This window comes from Mustela erminea, chromosome 17 (genome assembly GCF_009829155.1).
Source record: "Mustela erminea isolate mMusErm1 chromosome 17, mMusErm1.Pri, whole genome shotgun sequence".
Lineage (NCBI taxonomy): Eukaryota > Metazoa > Chordata > Mammalia > Carnivora > Mustelidae > Mustela > Mustela erminea.
Window position 1 is genome coordinate 34075285 of NC_045630.1, and position 19632 is coordinate 34094916.

Sequence of the window (19632 nt, forward strand, 5' to 3'; positions counted from 1 at the left end):
ATCATTTTGACGTTTCTTTCTAGGTATTGCAAGTGTAGTTAAAACAAAGGAAAGGGAAGAATACTATGATTTGGGTCCTGCATGGCCTGCAGGTCCCAGAAACAGCTGAGAGGCAGTAGCCAGGGGGAGGAAGCAAAGACAAAAATAGGCAGTTTTGCTCCTGGGTTTTTTTTGTTGTTTTTTTGTTTGTTTGTTTTTTGTTTTTTTCCCTCCAAGCAAGAGAATAAACCAAGATGCAAAAACCCTGGGCAATGATGAACATGAAAACCACCATGAGATACCACATCATACCCATTAGGATGGATATTACAGAAAAACGGAGGAGCTCCTGGGTGGCTCAGTTGACAAGGCATCTGACTCTAGGTTTTGGCTCAGGCCATGATCTCAGCATCCTGAGACTGAGCCCCGAGTTGGGCTCTGTGCTCAGCGGGGAGCCTGCTGGAGATTCTCTCTCTCCTTCTGCCCCTCCCCCAGTCATGCTTGCGTGCTCTCTCTCTCTCTCAAAATAAATAAATAACATTTTTTAAAAAAAAGAAAAATGGAAAACAAGTACTGGAGAGGGTGTGGAAACATGGGAACCTTTGTGCATTGCTGGTGGGAATGTAAGTTGGTGCAGTTGGTCTGGAAACCAAATTTGGTGGTTCCTTGAAGACAAACATGGAGTCACCATAGGACCCAGCAACTCCACTCCTAGGTATCTACCCAAGAGACCTGAAAGCAAGGACTTAGATATTTGTATACTCATGTTCATAGCAAGGTTATTCACGCTACTGAAAGGTGGAGACAGCCCAAAGGTCCAAGGACAGATAAATGAATAAAAAACAGGTGGCACATATATTCAATGGAACGTTACTTAGCCTTTAAAAGGAAGGAGATTCTGCCACGTGAAGCTCTAAAATGCGGAGTGAAGTAAACCAGACACAAAAGAACACATAGTGTAGGATTCCATCTACAAGAGGTTCCCAGAGTAGTCAGATCACAGAGACAGAGAGCAGAATGGCGGCTGCCAGCCGCTGCTGGGGAGGGGAGGTGGGGGGGTTTTGGTTTAATAATTACAGAATTCAGCTGGGGAGGGTGAGAAAGTTCTGGACATGGATGGTGAGGATGATTGCACAACAGTGTGAATGTACTTAATGCTACTGAATTGGGGGAAGGAAGAGCCCTGGGGTGTAGAGACAGTGAGGGTTAAAAAAGGTAAATTTTATGTTTTGTATATTTTAACACACACACACACACACGCACACATAGTGTGTGCTAAGGGGACACTAAGAACACCAAACCCAGCCTCGGGGCACATCCCTCTGGTGGCAGGCCTGGCTCCAGGATGCCCCTCTCCCCTCTCCTCTCCTGCCCTGCCACCAACAGAAGACTTTGCCCACCTGTCCCCCACCCAGAGCTTCCTTCTGTTCCAGCAGAGGCCTTGTCTCTGATCCTGACATTTGCAGCAAAAGGAGGAATGTCTTGATTCCTTACTGAAATGTTTACTCAGAGAACCGGCTGGGTCCTCAGCCTGAGGGGTACTTGGGATACTTGTCACCTCAAGGCTGTGGTTGCGTGGGAGACAGAAGAAAACATTCTCTACTCCCACGTGTGTCCGTGGCCAAGGACGCCAACAAGTGGCAGCCTTCGGCGCGCTCAGCCTGTGGCACTGGTGGGAAACTAGCCCTGGGGGAGGGGCTCAGGCCAGAGGCAGGTGGGAGCTCCCTGCCCTTCCTGCTGTTGTTTCCACAGGCTCCCAGGGCAGCAACGCAAGACACGGGAGCTAGACTCCCATTTGGGGGGGTCTATAGGGTCTCAGAGGGCCAAGCCTGGGAGGCTCTGACTGGGGAAATGGAGGCCCTAAAAGGGAGAGAAGGGGGGCCAGCTTGGGTGTTAGTCAGGGCACAGGAAGGACTAGAACAAGAGGAACAGGCCTGGGGACTCACCAGGGCATTCATTTTTTTGGAAGGGTTGGGTGGAGGGAAAGGGAAGAGAGAGAGAATCTTAAGCAGGCTCCACGCCCTGTGCAGAGCCCAACATGGGGCTCAATCCCACAACCCTGAGATCACGACCTGAGCTGAAATCAAGAGTGGGACACTTAACTGACTGAGCCACCCAGGCGCCCCCAGGGTCATTTTTAATAGGACTTCTCTGGCACTAAAGGCAAAGGGAGTTTCTGGGCAAGCAGAGGCTTAGGGTGGGAGGCATGGCAATAGAGATGAGTTGTCTAGAGGGAGGAGGTAATAAGACTGGTGAAGAGAAATGGGGCCAGGAAGCGAGGCGGTGCCTCCACTTACCTTCCTTACACTCAAGGGCCACGCGGGACTCCAGGTTGTCCATCTGCATCTGGAGCCTCTTGAGAGTGAGGTCGTTTTCCCGAGACTTCCGCTTGTAGGCAATGAGGACGATGATGACGATGATGAGGAGGAGGCTGCCGCCCGCCGCGATGCTGACAATGGCTGGCAGGGTCAGCAAGCTGTCTGAGATGACACTCACCGAGCCAGGAGAGAACACCATCCCGCCCACGTGAACCTGTGCATTGCACACACACAGACGCTGTAGAGCCCTGGCATGCCATCGCATCCTTATGTTTCAGGGAGGGCATGAAAGACCACAACCACACAATACAGACTCAGACATGGAACAACTTCCTGTTTATTATCTGCCTGTCGTTTCTCGTGTCCTCAACTCCTACCCATTTCAATGCAGAACATGGTGACGAGGTGTTAGGAAGAAGCCTTACTTTAGGACAGATCACGCATGCACGGTGGGGAGAGGAGGAAGTCAGGAAAGGAAGGGAGTTCGCTCACCATGACTTTGTGCTGTCCTGTGAGGTTGGGAGGCTCGCAGAGGAGCTGTGTCTCGGACACGGTGACAGCACACGGGGTCTCCCCGATCAGCACTGTGTAGTTGAGTTTGGCGCCTCCAGAGGCGGGAGGGCAGAGGTTTTTGCCCTGTAGATAACAGTAATCTTAACGGAAATAATTGACACATGCGTGCAGAAGCTAATCGCCTATTACAAAAGAGATTAAAGAGGTGGGGGAAGGGCAGCCATGCAAAAACCAATAGATGGCTCCTGGGAAGTTTTTGGAGAAAACGTTAAACAGCCGCAATTTAGAGAGCCAAAGGGACAATGTGGGAGGAGAGAAAGAAAGGCAGGAAGACATGGGGAAGAAGACAGGAAGGGGAGACCTCCAATTGACAAGGGCAGGCAGGATATACATAAAAGTAACAAAACCCATGGACAGATCGTACCAAGGAACCATGACCTCTTGAAATGTACATGCGGGTTATGGTGGCCAGGGAAGTGGCGATAAAAGGAAATGTCTACTTCGGATGTGCTACAGAACCCCGGGGTCCCGAAGCTCATGAGATCAAACAGAAATACTGGAAAGGGTCTCCTGAGAATCCCAACTGCAAGATCTTTCACCGGGTAAGTCCGTATCTATAAACAGTGCCCCTTTGCAGGGAGCTGGCAACTCCGCAAGTCCACAAAGGAGAACGGGAAGGGCCCGGGGTGGGGGTGGGGGGTCGCCATCACCGCACAGAGCAGGCTACACTCTGCACATCCTACCTTCAGAATGATGGGCGATCCTGGCTTTTGATCCAAGACTCCGGTAGGGCTGAGCAGTTCAAAGGTTGGGTTGGGGTAGTAGATGAACTTCGTGTCGTTGTAGATGAGCAGGGACTGGACGTTGTTGAAGACGAATCCAAACTCATCTGGCCGCTCCACGGCGTCCAGGCCAGGCCGGTAGTCCGTGGTCAGAGAGGGCGCCAGACAAGTCAGGGTGGTGGTGTTCACGACTTTGCACACCTAGGAGGCCCAGAGCACAGCACTGAAATGCAGACTGTGCGAGGGTGGCGGTGTGTGTGTCATGCTACTGCCTCCCACCTTGCTTGCTTTGGCCCATCACCACTGTGTTCTCTTCATGAGATGGTGATCCCCTTGAGAAAAATGGCTGTGAAACTTTTTTTGAGGGGGGAGTGCATTTGAACATCATTCATTCATTCATTCATTCACCAACACTGTTTGAGCGCCTAGTCTGTGCCCCGCACTGTGCCAGGAGCCGGGGCCATCTAGTGACAGCGTCACCGTCTGCAGGGGGAGACAAAGGACCGAACATGCTTTAATCATACAGTCCTGGGGCCTGGTGTGCAGAAGGGGCTAGAGCCCTGTTAAATGCATGATGGGTGTGAGAAACGCCCTGGTGGGCAAGGACCGGGTAGGGTAGCAGGGTGTGTGTGTGTGTGTGTGTGTGTATGTGTGTGCGTGCATGTGTGAGCATGCACGGCCATGGGCTGTGGATGATTCAGGGATACTTAGAAGAAATGAGTGTAATGTAATCCAAAGAATGAGTGGGACCCACCTAGACAAGGAGAGGGTGGGGTGTGGGGAACAAGTCCCGGGCGGAGGGGACAGCAGCACAGGCTTAGGGTTGAGGGAGCGTGGAGCGACTGAGGACAAAGCAGGACAGGAGCAGTGTAAGGTATGTGTGTGTGTGTGTGTGTGTGTGTGTGTTGGGGAGCAGGACGGAGCATGAGATGAGCCTTCTGCCAGCACCCAGTAGGTGTTGAATTAATGTTTATTCAGTACACTGATGAATAAAAAGAATTCTTCAACTCTGTGAATGTTCTTTTCGGGCTCTCTCTCTTCTGCTCCCTCACTTTGCACAAGGGAACAGCCCCGGGACTGATACTGAGTTGATGATGTCCTTTCTTTCTGGGTGGACCCTGGGGTCCCTACGAGAACTCTAGCTGCTGGCCCTCCTTGGCAGGGGTTGTGTCACTCCCTCCTCTGGCGGTTTAATTCCGGGGCTGCCCAAGGCAGCGGCCAGCCCCAAGGAAGCACCACAGGACCCCGTGTGGCCTACAGACAAAACCTGGCCTCCCACCCCCTCTCCTCCTGGCTTGTGTTCAGCGCGCCCCAGTTTGGGCTTCGGGCGTCCCGGCTATAGCCAAGGGCATCTGGGAGATCTCGGCTGCACAAGTACACACTGTCCTGGCAGGTCCACACATGCTGTGAGTCTGGCCAACAGACACACACACATGGGCTTCATGTTCTGAAAACAGGACCGCGTGTGAAGCTGCAGAAAAGCTGACAGTGATTATGTCAGAGCTCCAAGTCCAAGTATTAACCCCCGCGCTCCAGAGGGAGGGGAAGAGTTTCATCAGACCCGCTCACTGAGGGCCTCATGCCCTGTTGGAGGGCAGGGCCTGCTCCTACCCTTCCCGTACAAACTGCCGCTATCCCGTATGAGACGGACGGCCCCTTGGTGTTCCAGCTGGGGACGCTCTGGAATGAGGAACACGGTGTGGGGGTCGGGAGCCATCAAACAGGCAGAGCTGAGCCGGCGAGTCTCGGACCCTGTGCTCTGCGGGCAGCGCTCTTTCCTCCGCATCCCCATCTCCGTCCGCACGCCTCCCAGCACCCCAGACTGGACTCCCCTCTGAATAAGCAAATCGCTCCCTAACAAGCGTCCTCTGTTTGCTTCCTGCCCGCCCGCGCCCGGTGCTGCATCGGCACTTTGTTTGCCAAACATTCCTTGGGGTTTTGTGGCCTTGGCTTTGGCCCTTCTCACTTCTCACTGGGGCTGTTTCAAACTCCAGAGCTGAGGATGACCTGGTGCCCAGGCAGGCCGGGGAGGTGGGGAGGGCAGAGTGCTGCTCTCCTACCGCTCCTGACCGAGGCACAGGCCGAGTTTATGAGCGTCCCAGGTGCAGACCCAGGCTTGATGAAAACTGCACACCAAGGCCTCTCCTCCAGCTGGCCTGCAGACCCCGGGCAGGTCACGGAACCTACGATGCCCAGCTCTCCACAGGGAGGAATTATGATGTAGCTCCTCTAAATACGGAAGGCATTGGGGGCGGTGGGGGGTGGCTGGGGGAATCGCTTAGGACATTCCTGCCTTGGGGCTGTAAGAGTGCCCTGGTGAGGGGAAGGGGCACTCTGCACCTGTCTTTCCACATGGAGGTCAGGCCTTCCCAGACCAGTGTTCTCTTCCGGTGGCTTCCGGAGAACGGAGGCTGCAGGCATTGGAGGTTAACCTCGTTGGTCATATACTTACTCTTTACCACGCTAACCATGTCTTTTACTTTCTGTATTTCTGATGCTGTGACATCTGGGGCCTACTGACCGGGAGGACCTCCCCTCCCAGGGCCAGCCAGCACCTAGAGACAGCAAACAACTTGTCCGCTGGCCAGAGCAAGCTGTTCTAACACAACCCGATCAATCCTGCGCCCACCCCTGCCCCCAACACACCTCCTTTCACAGGATCTGAGCAGCTCTCCACCCTTTCTGACCACACCAGGCCACGTACTGGACAGCTGGGGACAGCCCGTGCACCCCAGAGCCCTCGACCATGATTTAGACTGGGTTATCCTAAACCCGCTCACCTTGCCTGGTCGGTTCCTTCCCGCAGGAGTGATAATAAAGGCACCTGCCACAGCGCCTTTCTCTCCCTCTGCTTCTACACCCCCCCTGGCGCTTCCCACGTGGCCCCCCATGGCATGGCAGGCCCTCTTCCCTGTGGCTCTGTGAGTACAACAAACCGTCTTTCCGACGGCAGCTGTCTCCTGTTCTGTCGGCCCTGTCACATCTGAGTCATAATAAAACCTATGCTTTAAAACATGTACCTAATTGGTGTGGGGCTTTCATCCTTGCTGAGTGCGAGTGCACTGTTCCCATCACCACACCTCACCTTCCTTCCTTCCTTCCACTTAGGACTTGGAGTTTGACAAGGTGGTCTGGGACCTACTGGGAGCTACTGGCCTCGGTCTGGAAGTGGAGTGGAGGCACAGGCTCTTTTACTCATGGATCAGACTCTCCATGTGGGATAAGGAGCCCTGTGCTCTCCTGGCCCACAGAGCTGTGACCGTGGCAGCTACTAATGGTGTGACACAGGTGTCCCCCCATGTCTGCCACAAGGGAATGTCATAACCAAATCACCAGCACCTCACCTGCTCTAGTAGCAAAGAGCCCAGGGGATCCTGGGGATCCCCTGGGCTCTTTGGGGATCCTGCTGGCCCTGCTACCAGCTACCGTCCTGGTTGGGGCGAAGCCATTACTCCTTTCTGGCCTTCATTTCTGCAGCAGGACAATGAAGGGGGGTGGACCAGAGGATCCCTGTAACCTTTCCAGATCTAGCCTTCAAAGACCGTGCATTTTGTGCCTTTCAGCACTTCCTAGGGAAGCTTCTAGCATGCTGGAATCCTGTCAGGGATGAGAGGATATATAACACCATCTTTCCCATCTCCAACACTGCCTACTCAATCCTCTGAGGTCAGAGCAGTAATAATAGCAATTATAGGACAAATAATGGCCATAATAGCACCTCCTGGACTGTAATTATGAATACAATCGTGTTTCAGAAAATATTGGCTAACCAGACTGAGATGAAGCCACTAGAACAAACTAAAACAAAAAAAATTGATAACGCCATCACAGACATTCTGCTTTTATGATCAAGAACTTCTTTAAAAAAAAAAAATCACAAAAATCCATTGCGAAAAGAATTAAGTGAGACAGCTCAGCACTGGAGAGTAAAGTCAAATGTTGGACCGGCCATCTTCTCCACAGGGGTACAGGGAGCCATGTGCAGTGACGAAGGTTTGTCCTCCAACCACCCCGGGCCCCGCCAGGGGCTGTGTTACAGAGCTGCGCGGAGAGTCTTATCATTAGCATTTACAGGCAGAGAACAGAGGATCACAGAGCTTAAATGACCGGATCACGGTTGTACGACTAAGAAATGGCAGTGCCCCACTTCTAACTCAGAAGCGCCTGATTCTGGAGGCAGAATTTCTTCACCCTTTTATACTGCTTCTTATCGGACCTCCAACTGAAAATGCATATGAAACAGAAGCCCTTTCACGTTGTTTCGCAAGCTCAGAAGCCAGTGCATTTATACACTCATCGACTGCCTTCCGACGAGAAATGATTACATGGTCATTGTAAGAGTCACTGTAAGGTTCGGGTGTTTGCGGCCCTGATTCCGGGCTTGAGGTCTTGAACTAACTTTCTTCCTCGGTTGGTGGATACTCCCGGGCTAACACGGACCTTAACAACATCACAGACGTAGACACAGGACTGTGGTTATGGAGGGCCAGGCAGACTAGGGGGTACTCACGTTGACAGATTCCTTGCCGTTGAACTTGACTCGGACCCGTGGCTCCTGAATGACATCTAGGTTGAAGCCTGTGATGGTCAGGGGTGTGTGGCCACTGGGAACAAGCACGGAGGCTGGGTCAGGTTCAGACTCCCCTCAAACTGTGAGCCACCACCACCCCTGGGTCCCCTCCCAAGTCACACCTGGCCGAAGGGGTTATGTCAGGTCAGCCAGGTGCCTCCCTCCCACCTCTGCCTCACCTGGCGATGCTCCACTCAGGCTCAATGCGCTGCACCCGGGGGTCGTCTATGTACTCGAACTGCAGGTTGTTATCCACGTGGGCTCGGTCGACGCTCACGGAAACGGGGACGGGGCCCAGTCCGTTGGATGATGGGGGTGAGACGCACACAATCTCGTTCATTGACCGCCTGACAGGGAGACAGCAGGACGGGGGTGAAGAAAGGCCTGGGCAATGGGGAGAGCTCTCTGGCTTCTTCTGGGATCTTCCTCGGTCTGAGGGTGTGGGTAGCCCCGAAGTGCTCTGTTCTTTCCTACTCTACACAATGAAACAGACCCGTTGCCTGTGTATAAGGGTCCCTCTTTAACCGGAACTCCGCCTCTGGTTGGAATAGGGAGGGAACAGATTAGAGAGGGGGATTACAGAATGTGGGGCAGAGGCAGGGCTTCATGGGCTCTGGGGGGAATCTTTTCTTTTCTGGATTTTTCTAGAATAGACTAGGTAACCAGGGCTTAAGAGTCTGGTCAGTCATTTAATAAATGTTTACTGAGCACCTACTATGCAAAGGAAATGCACAGTCCTTGCCCGTAGGGGGTTTCCAATCTGAGGAGGAGATAATCCTGAGGCATGCTGGGCTCTCACCCATGGGTTCTGTCAGGATGCTCTCAGGCGTCTGCATATCCCCAGGGCTTTATTGGTGGATCCCGTGAATAGCAGGTGTTCCAGTTTTTATGCACAAGAGATGTCCCAAGGATGAGTGTGTGTGCTTGCAGAGGACTGAGGCCATGCAGCCTCCATGTCTCTCAAGGTCCCAGAGTGGGGACCTCATCAGTGCCCAGTCCCAATGATGACCGAAGAGTTTCTGGGATTTCCTCCCGAGCAGTTCTCAGGGCCCTCATCCTAATTATTTTTAGAAGTGTCTTGGCGGGTTCATGAGTGGTACGTACTGCTATAAACTGAGTAGCATGTATTTGGCATAGGGACAGGAATGGTGTTTGGACCCAGACTGTCTGGGCCATGGAAATAATGGGGCGGGCACCTGTGTGAACATGCCCAGAGCAGGTGTGCACACGCCTCACATGGCCAGCCGTCTAGGGCTCCTGTGAGTCCATCTTACCCATAGAACTCGCAGGTCTGGTTGCCCAGGTATACAGCCACACTGCTGCCAGCCCCGAGGTAATGGCCCGTGATGGTCACCATGGTACCTCCTGATTCTGGTCCTCGGATGGGGTTGAGTGACAGCACAGAAGGGTTCTTTAGAAAGAAGCAGAGAAACAGTCATAGCTCAGGTTTTGCCCAAAGTGACAGACCCAGGCTAGACGTAAGGAACAAAGGAGGGACGGTGTCTATGCTCTGGGTAAAGGTACTTTTCCTGCCTTTTCTAATCTCTTCTCCTGGAGCTGAGACTGTGTCCAAGAAGAGGCTCTGGCATGTCCAAGGAAGGCAGAAGCACTGCGTTTTAGAATTAATTAACTCCCTGGGGAATCCCGTGCTCATAACATTGATGGGAAGGCAGAGGTAACACAGACTAATCTATCAATTAGTTTACAAATTGAGAGCAATTTGAAAATGCTTCTCTATCTAGAGCCTGTACTGATTTTTTTGGCATAAAATCGATAAGACTGAATAAAGCATCCTTGTCTAGACTGGGCCACCAAGGGGCTCAAGTCCTCCATTAATGGCCCACACATGTGTCCTGTCCCCTCTGAAGCACGTGAGGGGCACCGCAGGGGACCTGGTGCACAGAGCTATCTGCGAACGCTTGACATGGCTTCCCCAACCTTCATCAGGAGGATGGCCCGTCAGTGACCAGGACTTTCTAGTAAACTCACTAACCTGTAAAATTGAATCTGAAGCTTGAAAGAAATGTCATCTGGTCTCTAGTGCATCAGGGAGCTGACCTGAATCAGAGAGGAATTGCTCCTTCCTGGGGGATAGGGGAGTGGAGTGGAAAGTGCATTTAACTGAGCAACTACGCCTGCACTAGCCATTCGCTGTCCATGGCCCTGCAGCAAGTTTCTGGGTCATTCTGGGCTTTTGTTTGTACCCATGTCGAGAGGGGGGTGGGCTCAGTGATCTCTAAGACCCCTCCCAGCTGGGACAGTCTATTGATTCTGTCTCCACCTGACACCCTGTCTGTCCTGCGTTGAAGACGGGGTAGGCTGCCGTGCTCTCCAACCCTAAAAAAAGACCGTAGGCTAAAAAGGGCAGAGATGCCAAGATAAGAAGGCAGAGCCTGAAAAACCTAGAGCAAGTGGTAAAATGTTTTAGAGAGAATAACATTTTGTGGTCTAATGATTTTTCAAAACTCTTAACAAGGCTGGTTTGACCCCTTGGCTGGTGTTAACACTTTTTAATGAACGATTCAATGTGATGATATAGGTAAGTGTCAGAGGAGGGACTCTCGGGCCCCAGAGGCAAGTTCTGCCCAGAGGCAGAACCCCAGAGTACTGGTTCTGTGGGAAGATCCCCAGAAGCAAACTATTTTTTAAAAAATTTAAACATTTTTATTTATTTATTTGATAGACAGAGATCACAAGTAGGCAGAGAGGCAGGCAGAGAGAGAGGGGGAAGCAGGCTCCCTGCTGAGCAGAGAGCCCAATGTGGGGCTCGATCCCAGGACCCTGGGATCACGACCTGAGCCGAAGGCAGAGGTTTAACCCACTGAGCCACCCAGGCGCCCCCAGAAACACACTATTGATTCAGAAGGAAGACCTGGCTGGCCTTAAGGAAAGCCTTCGTGATTCTAGTGCTCGCCACCTGAGTGCGAGGAGACGTTTTCAGGTGTGAGAATGGTGAGGATGTGCGTATGTGCGTGTAACCACCCAACACACAGAGCAACTCACAAGCACACCCGATCCCGTGGGCCTGCAGCAGACACACGTCCCTGTGGGATTTGAAGTGACTTTTCTAAACTCCTACTTACAATATCCTTGGTACAAAACAAAGCATGTGGATAAATATAGACCTTTTTAATTAGGTCCCTCAGGCAATCTGTCCTCATTAGGCTGGAATGAGACTAAGATGTCACACTGTGTGTGGGGGGGGACAAGGGGCAGCCCCTCCCTGCTCTATGGGTAGGATCTACTTTCTAAGAAAGGCCTGATTTCGCCTTATTTAGCACTCCGACCTGCGGCTCTCTGGGACTCTAACAGCATCATTAGTCACACATCCATCCTACCCCTGATTTTGGAGGGGGGTGTGGGACTTCGCTGAGCAGTCTGGAGTGGATGCGTGCCTCTGCTGGGATCTCAGCCCTTTGGAGGACCCAACACTCACCACAAAGGTGTACTGTTGATGGGACTTGGTCATGAACTCTGGCTTACACTCGCCAATGCACAGACGCACAGGCCCGGATGTGGTTCCCACGAGGGCATGGCCCATCTCACAGACGATTCTGAGGAGACAGCAAAGCTTCCCGTGAGAGGCTCCGCCAGAACCGCCCTTGCAGCCTGCAGTGCTCACTCCCATCCCATCCCTTGGATGACTCTTCACGCCCTTGCCCTGGGGCTATACCGAGACTCAGCTTGCTCGCTCCTCGAGCTGTGTGACCCTGGGTAAGTACTTTCCCTCTCTGGGCTTCAGCCTCTCATCTGTACAGTGAATGAGATCACCTCCAAAGCCCGGTGCGCCCCCAGATGCTATGTTGCCTAATTCTCTGAATAACCCAATCTTCCCAGTGCTGAGTGCAGGACCTAGCGCTGGGCAACTACCCAGTCTTGGTCGAATAAAACCCAACGTTGACAGAGAGACCTAGGGCAGGTGATTTAGTTAGCATTCTTTCCTTTGTGACAAACCAAAGTCGCAACTCTCCCAAAAGGAGGGAGGGAAGGCCTATTTGTCAAGCTGATTCCTTTGTGGTTTGTCTCCTACGGTGAGTTTTAAAAAGGGAAGAGATAATCTGGTGAGACAGTGAGTGCCCCAAACGGGAGCCCCCGGCCAAAGGGAGGTGGGGAATCCTGCGGCAGCCCCGGCGAGGGGGTGGGTGGTGGATGAGTTCATTAGGACAGCATCTGACATTGGACTCCCACTTAATCAAGGTCTGTGTGCACTATGCTGGTGGGCGAGGCAGTGAGCCCGCCGTGGGGCTGGAAGTCACGTCCCACATTAAGAGGCCGGGTCGCTGGAGGGAAGAGGGGATACGGCCGAGTTCTCTCTCATGAAGCGGCGGATCGATACCCCCCGTGATGACTTCCCTGGCGCCTGAGATCAGTTACAGCAAGCACATTTAGACACTGGTTGCCTTGGCCACAGCAGCCTTCTAGAAACGGGGGGCAGCTGGAGGATATGGGAGAGTCTGAGGAAATCAGGTTCTTGGGGGTTCCTCTTGCCTGGAATTAGGAGGCATGGGGCGGGTGGGAAAGGGCCCCACCAGGCTCAGCGAAAAAAGGAAGCTAGGGACCGAAGAAAGGGCTCTGCTTTTCCTCCCAGCACCATATGAGAGTTCCCAGGAGCCTGGTGCCCCCAGCAAGTCTGCTCAGTGGGAAGCCAGGAAAACAGAGCCGGGCACACTAATCCCAAGCATTACCCTGGCACTGCGGGGAAGGTCGGTGTTTAACCAGCCACTGCTTATCTCCCCAGCTTCTCCAGGAAGGAAGGTAACTAAACAGAGATTTCATTTCGATGTAATAAAGCTTGCATTAAACAAATATACCGCATGCTCGCACACACGGCATGCCACGCCGATCTCCACCTCCTTCATAACAGTTAATCCCAAATAAGTACTTTAACTCCTGGTGAATATTGACTTAACATGCAATATCTGTCTTATTACGTTTAGCATATTAGATTCAACAAGAAAGTACTGAATGCACACGGAAGGATACGCTCCCTTCTCTTTCTCCGTGAATAAATAAATTAATTACGAACCCAGAAAAAAGACAATTGTGATGATCCATTAGTATTTTACACATAACTGTCCTCTTAAACCTCATTAGCAGAGCATTCGAGAAGCTTAATTTAAGGTACCACATGTGGTTATTTTCATGCTGCTGCCTGCTTGGAGTCACAAATCTCTCACCCTGTTTCCTGGGCCCTAGTGCCTGCCCCTGGTTGGTGCAGGGTCCCCGCCAGCCTGCAAACCATCCCCTGTGCTCTCAAGGGGCCTGACAGGCCCCTGTCATCTACTGCAGGGGAAGAGGAGGACACATAAGAGTGGGGGAGCACATCAATCTCTCTCCCTCTCTTCTAACCAGGGCCCTCTTGTTCCTTACTCACTCTTCCCCTACTCTGTGCTCGAGTCATCCTCCAGAAGACGGGAGGAGGAAATCATGGCAGGTTTGACGTCCTGGAGAAAGGAAATAGGAGGACATGTGAAAGTCCGGGGCATGTTTTTGATTCCTCGGCCCCAAGGGTCCACCTAGAAGAGGACAAGGCCTCGAAGGGACTGTTCAGCTGTCTCCGTAGGGAGTTAGCAAGGGGCTGGAGCCATTTAGCACACTGTCTTTTTCTAGAACATTTTCTCACTCGGGGCTCATGTCCCAAGAGAGAAGCTTCTCATATGAAGGACCTGGGAGAGGAGGGGTGGACGGGAGATGAGCACCGCCCAAGCGTCCAAGGCCAAGTGTCGGTCATTGGCTCTGACGGCCCCACCTGGGAGGGCATGACGCAGGCGCAGTGGCTGGGCTGCAGCGAAGTGTATGCTCTCCCTGCCTTCACACTGCACCTGACACTTTTCCCCGCTTCCTCTCCCCGAGGTTAATTTCATCTTGCAGTGGGGAGCGGGCAGTGGGCAGCTGTGGGCCATAGGAGAGGGTCTGGGCTGGAAGGGAAGAACTGGGTGAGAATCCTAAGGAGTCAGCATGCGGAAGAACCCCAATGGCCTCTAACCCTTCTTTCATTCCTGGGATGCGATGCTTGTGCCAAAGGATGGAGGGGCATTCTTGAGTGCATCGGTCATAGGTACGTGTTCTCAGAGCCCAGGGAGAGAGGAAGGTAAAGGAAGAAGCAAGGGCAGCTGCAGGGAGTAGAAAGGCTTATATGGAGGAATGAGGGTCGGGACAAAACAGATTCAGGACTGTAATAAGAGTAAGAGTGATAATTTATGGAGCCGTGATTGGGGCAGGCACTGCACAAGACAGGGTCTCGTGGCATCTCAGGCTCTCCTCCAAGGCGCGTCTTATCATTTCCGTTTTATGGGCAATGACACTCAGGCTCAGAGAGGCCAAGTGACTCATCCTTGGTCACAATGGCTGATCCGCGATTCAAATCCAGGGCAGCCTGGCTCCAAAGCTTGTGCCTTTGACCATTCTGTTCCACTGCTTCTAGGATTAATGGAACGCCTTCCATGTGTTTTGGGGTGGGGGTAGGTAGACATGGCAGAAACGCGAGGGAGCAGATGAGGTTGTTGGGGGTGTGGGGAGATGGGGGGGGTAGGATGGGGAAGTGCCACCTGATTTCCCAAGACTCTGAGAGCTGGCTACCCGTGCTCCCTACCTCCCTGGGTGTGGATGATCCCAGGCTGCGGTGTGAGCACCACTGCCTCCTTCAAGCCTTCCAAGTTGGCAAGGTTCCTGTGGTTGGATTTCTGGGGGCCTCCTGCCTTCCCGGCCTCCTCCTGGTGTATCTGGTGGCTCTAGGCTCCCTACATCTCATAAGGAGACCATAGCTGAGGATGCCTAAACTTTTTCCTTGCAGAATGAGGAGCCTGACCAATAATCACCCGGCTTCAGCATTTGGAGGTTCAACTCCTTCCTGGTTGAGAGGGAGCGTCTGGAGACACATGTGTGACACCCACAGGCTCTCTGATGGTAGGAGGGGCAGTTCTGTGGGGCAGAGCGTTTACTGCTCTGACATCCTGAGGACCAGGATGCAGATGTATCTGCAACAGATGCAACTGTAGAGAACATCCAGTTCTCCATTCTCCAGATGAGATATTTGAGGATCTGGGAGCAAAGTGATTTGCCCAAAGTCACCCAGCTCACCAACAGCTGAGTTCCTGGGCCCTAGTCCAAGGCGCTCACCCCCATACCGTACCACATCCCCCAGCCTGGCAGAGACGGTGCCTTTCTCCCCCTGAGTGTACAATCCTGTGGTGAGAGCCCAGGCAGGGAACATCCAGCCAGCCAGGCCTGGGTTCATAGGTACAGCAGAGGAGGCAGGAGGAAGGCAGGGGGTCTGAGGACCCTGGCGGAGTCCCTCTTGCATTGTCCCTGTCCCTGGAGGGGCAGACTTTAAGCCTCTACCTGCATTGTATCACCTGGAACATGTCCTATTATGGAATCGGCGGGCCCTCCACAGACAGGTGGGTGCTGATTGCAGGACTAAGTGGGACCCTTTAACCAACATTAACCTAATTGCTGAGTGATAGATGGAATGGCACAAGCATATGGTGAGCCATTACTGTGCCCGCTAATCCTGCCCGCACCCGGGACACTGCGCTGGCCCGTTTAGCCAAATTCATCTCTCCCAGACATCTGTAACGATTGTGCCTGCTGCTCGCTGCCTCGGATGGAGGCTTAAATGATGTTCACAAACTCCGAAACCTTGAGAGTGGCGATGACCCTGGCACGGTGGGGAAGCAGGGCTGCCCCAGCTGAGGTGCAGAGAGGGCTTGCTCCCTCCTGTCCGCCTGGTACCCCAGAAGAAGGAGGTTTTCTGGGGTGCCCAGCCACTGGCCTCAGCCGGGACCCCAGGTGACCAGTCGCCTCCCTGGGCTCTCCTCACCTCCTCACTTCTCGTGTCTCTCGGCACTTTCTCCCTCGTGGCCCTGAGTGAGGGTGGTGCCTTTGATTTCAAAGACAGAATACTGCCGCCCATTCCTAGGGCACACCGTAGTGTCCGTTTCTGCATCTTACTGAAAGTCTCCCAAACCCCGTGCAGTGGAATCATGACTTCCATCAGGCTGAGGAAGGTCAGAGAGATCAGATAGTCTGCTGAGGTCTCAGACCTGGTGAGCAAAGCAGCTGGGACTTAGACCACCTATGAATTCCAAATCCCATGAGATCTCTGTGTCCAGCTCCTCAAGAGTTTGTACTTCTCAGCTCAAAGCCTTACCTGGCGGCCCCCCAGACCTTCTCCTTTGGAGCCCTGTGGCATCTCACCAAGCTGGACACTTGGCCTGTGTCCAGAGGTGCAAGGCGGCCCTTGAGGCCAAGGCGGATTCGGTGTCAGTGGGACCGAGTGTCTAGCCCAGCCCAGCAGGATGCTGACCTGGAAGGACTCTGTCCTGCCTCCTGTCCCAGATGCTTTCACCTTTTCCTCTGGCTCCTCTCCCTCACCTCTCTCTTGGAGACCCAGCCAGCCTTTCCTCTGAGATTCAGTCCTTGCAGAGACAAGATTGTCAGGGGAGGATCTCGTCTGAAGGATCAGAATAGCTCCTTCCTGTCCCCACTTGTGGGGGCGAGCAGACCTCCATGTGGTCCTCAGAGTTTGCGAATTCACTCCTCTGACTCTGATCCTACTCTGGGCCATGTCAGGATCATGGGCCCTGACCCCATAGGCCACTCTCTGATGGATCATGGGATCTTCAGACCACTCTTGTCCAGGAGCCTTGCCCCATCACTCTTAGGACACAGGAGAGACCTGGAGGAGAAGTCAGGGGCCTCAGGTTCCCTCTCTGCCTCCGACACCTGTGCACAGAGTGGACTGGGGAAGTCCTTCCACTTCTCCAAGCCTTTGGCTTTCTCCTGCTTTGTCAAGGGCGATAGCAACATCTATCTCTCAGAGTCCCTCCCAATTAAAGTGAGATAATTGATGAGAAAGGGCAAGTACTGACAGAAGATAAAGTGATGTCATTTTCCTGGTTGTTACGGGAGGCTGGCTCTGGGGACGTCAGGGGGAGGAGCCTGGGGCTCCGGGAGGTGGAGCTAAGGGAGAGAAGCCCCTCCCACAACCCCTGCTCTGGCGAGGGCTCCTAGCACCCCTGGCCCAGCTGTGTTCTCAATGGAACCAGGGTGACCTGACTCCACTGTACCTGACAAATCATGCAGAATGCTCCGGCTGCTCCCCCTCGCTGTCCCTTGTTGGGTAGGAAGCCTCCCTCCTGCCAAACTCCCGCCCCCAGCTTTGTGCCCAGCTCCTGCCCACCGACTCCACAGCGGTCGCCACTGCCAAATGAACGCCCCAAATTGGAACATATGTCACTCCTGGAGCCCCGTTCGCCTGTCCGCTGCTACACGCCTATTTTCTAATTTCCAGCTGACATTTCCCTTAGTAAAATAAATGAATTTGCTCCGGCGGAGGCCCTGCTCGGATTAAGCTGCTGTCAGAACCCCATGAGCCAAACAAATTGTTGCTCGCAGCCCACCGAGCGGGATGCATTCCAATGGGGGCTAGCAGGGGAGGGGCCAGGGAGACCCAGGAGGAGCTTGGGCTGGTTGGGAACATGGCTCAGTCACCACTGGCCAGGCGAAGACGGAATGAGGGGCAGCGTCGTGCGGGGACCTCGGAGGCCTCAGGAGCCAGGGAACGGGGCATCGCAGAGGGTATGAGCCTTCGGGAGAGGAGGCGGGGTAGAAGAGGGCTCTGGGCAGGCTTCTGGGGGCAGGGTCCACGGGAGGAAAGGAATGCGAGGGAATCCTGGAGACATCCCAGGGAAGGGAATGGGAGAGTCCCCACCTTGAAGCTGCGTGGGGAAAAGGGCGGGGCCAGAGCGCACTGGACTCACTGCTCAGCGATGATGTAATCCCCCGGCAGGGGGGTGCAGGGCACCCCAGCCACCTGCACGTGGTGGGCGATCTCAGAGAAGTCCAGGCCCAGGTTCACGCCATGGATCGTCACTCGAGTCCCTCCTTCAGGTGGTCCAGACACCGTCAAGATCTGCGGGAGGGAAATGGGATCACAAACCTGCGGGGCCACAGGGGAGAGGCAGCAGGGTCCTCACCGTGCCCGGAGGGAGGCTGCAGGACCCTTGCACACCTGGAATCTGGGGGAACGGAGCATGTTTCCTTTATTTATTGTAGCCTATCTAGGCTCCTGACATCATCTCGTTTTATATGACTTCCTTGGATCCTGAGGTCATTAATTCATTCATGCATTCATTTACTTAAAAAAAAAATTATCAGCAAGGCCTGTATGAAAACCCTCCTTTGAGATATGTCTCTAATTCACAAGCTCTCAGATTGTGATCAAGTCACCTAATCTCTTGAAACCTCAGTGCTTAGTTGTGAAGGTGGGGATAATCTTCTCTACCAGGCTGGCGGGTAAAGGGCTTTGTCATTGTTCTGTGCTATTATTGCCCCTCCCGCCTGCTAGACGCTGTGGGGGTTACAATGGCGAATAGTCCGGAAATCAGGAAATTTGCCCTCAAGGAACTTCTGGTCAAGGAGGAAGAGATAAAGGAAGCTTGAAATAACGCTGATGCTGGGCACACAGTGATAAGATGGATTCAGAGGAAAGCTGTGGGAGCCCAGAGTCGTCCAAGATTAGGAATTGCTCTGCGGGTATGGTGAAAGATGCAAAGTGTGTTTGACATTGTGCGGCAAAATAAATAAATAAATAAAATAAAATAAAATAAAATAAAATAATCCCATGATGCCTGCTGGAACCATGAAAAAAAAAAAAAACCAAAAACTTCAGGATTTCCAAATTTTGCTGGCTTCTCATTAGCAAAGATCATTCCGTTAGTTCCTAATTCAGTCACCAAATGTTGTCTCATTTTGCTTTGATCCACCAGGAAAAGATATCAAGCTCTCTCAAGGTGTAAACCTCTGTCTGAGATTAGATAAGGCTCTTGGAAAAATGCAGCTCTTTGGGATGGAACAGATAGAGAGCCCAGGGAGTAAGTTCATCCTTTGTGGTCCATACTTATCTGAAGCAGGAGGAAGTTAGAAGTCAAGCGAATCACTGGAAGCAGGCTCAGGGTATCTTACGGTAAGATTCTTGTCTAACCTATGTGTACAACTGTAAAAAAGTCTGAAGCTCTTTTCACTACACCATAAGAAAGGAAAGACCAGGTGGGAGGGAGGGGTGGAGAGAGGGAAGGGTGGCTTGGTCAAGGCCAAGACCACCAAAGTCTCCTAAATGAAGCTGCAGCCTGGGACCTTCTGCCCTTGGGTCCCGCTGGGAGCCTCCCTTTAACCCTATACATATTGGCAGGGCATCCAGTGGGCAATGGAGTCAAATATGTCCCAGGGCAGAGATGATAGGTCAGTATAGGTGAAATGCTGCAGAGGGTTCTGGAAATTCTTCCCTCTTTCCTGCTCCCCAGAGGAGCAGTGAGAGCTTCCTGTGATGTGAGCACTATGACTTGTGCAAACAACTGGACCATGGATGCCCAGGTGATGGTGGGCAGAGAAGAGAGGTTGGTGGGGAGGAGGACTGGAACAGGCCTCCTTCCCCACCCGGCTGACTCCTGGGATCTCATCAAGTTGG

At 53.0% G+C, this 19632-nt stretch overlaps 1 protein-coding gene across 1 annotated transcript in view; it reads right to left on the reverse strand.

The window, feature by feature from the left end:
• Positions 1–19632, reverse strand: part of PLXNA2 (plexin A2) — a 212270-nt gene that overhangs the window by 21546 nt on the left and 171092 nt on the right. The window contains exons 13-20 of the mRNA XM_032318661.1: positions 17927–18078; positions 11599–11716; positions 9437–9573; positions 8342–8509; positions 8103–8196; positions 3554–3793; positions 2790–2933; positions 2277–2511 (exon numbers count right to left, since the gene is read on the reverse strand). Of these exons, the coding sequence (XP_032174552.1) occupies positions 2277–2511; positions 2790–2933; positions 3554–3793; positions 8103–8196; positions 8342–8509; positions 9437–9573; positions 11599–11716; positions 17927–18078 (1288 nt within the window). The remainder of the gene's footprint in view (positions 1–2276; positions 2512–2789; positions 2934–3553; positions 3794–8102; positions 8197–8341; positions 8510–9436; positions 9574–11598; positions 11717–17926; positions 18079–19632) is intronic.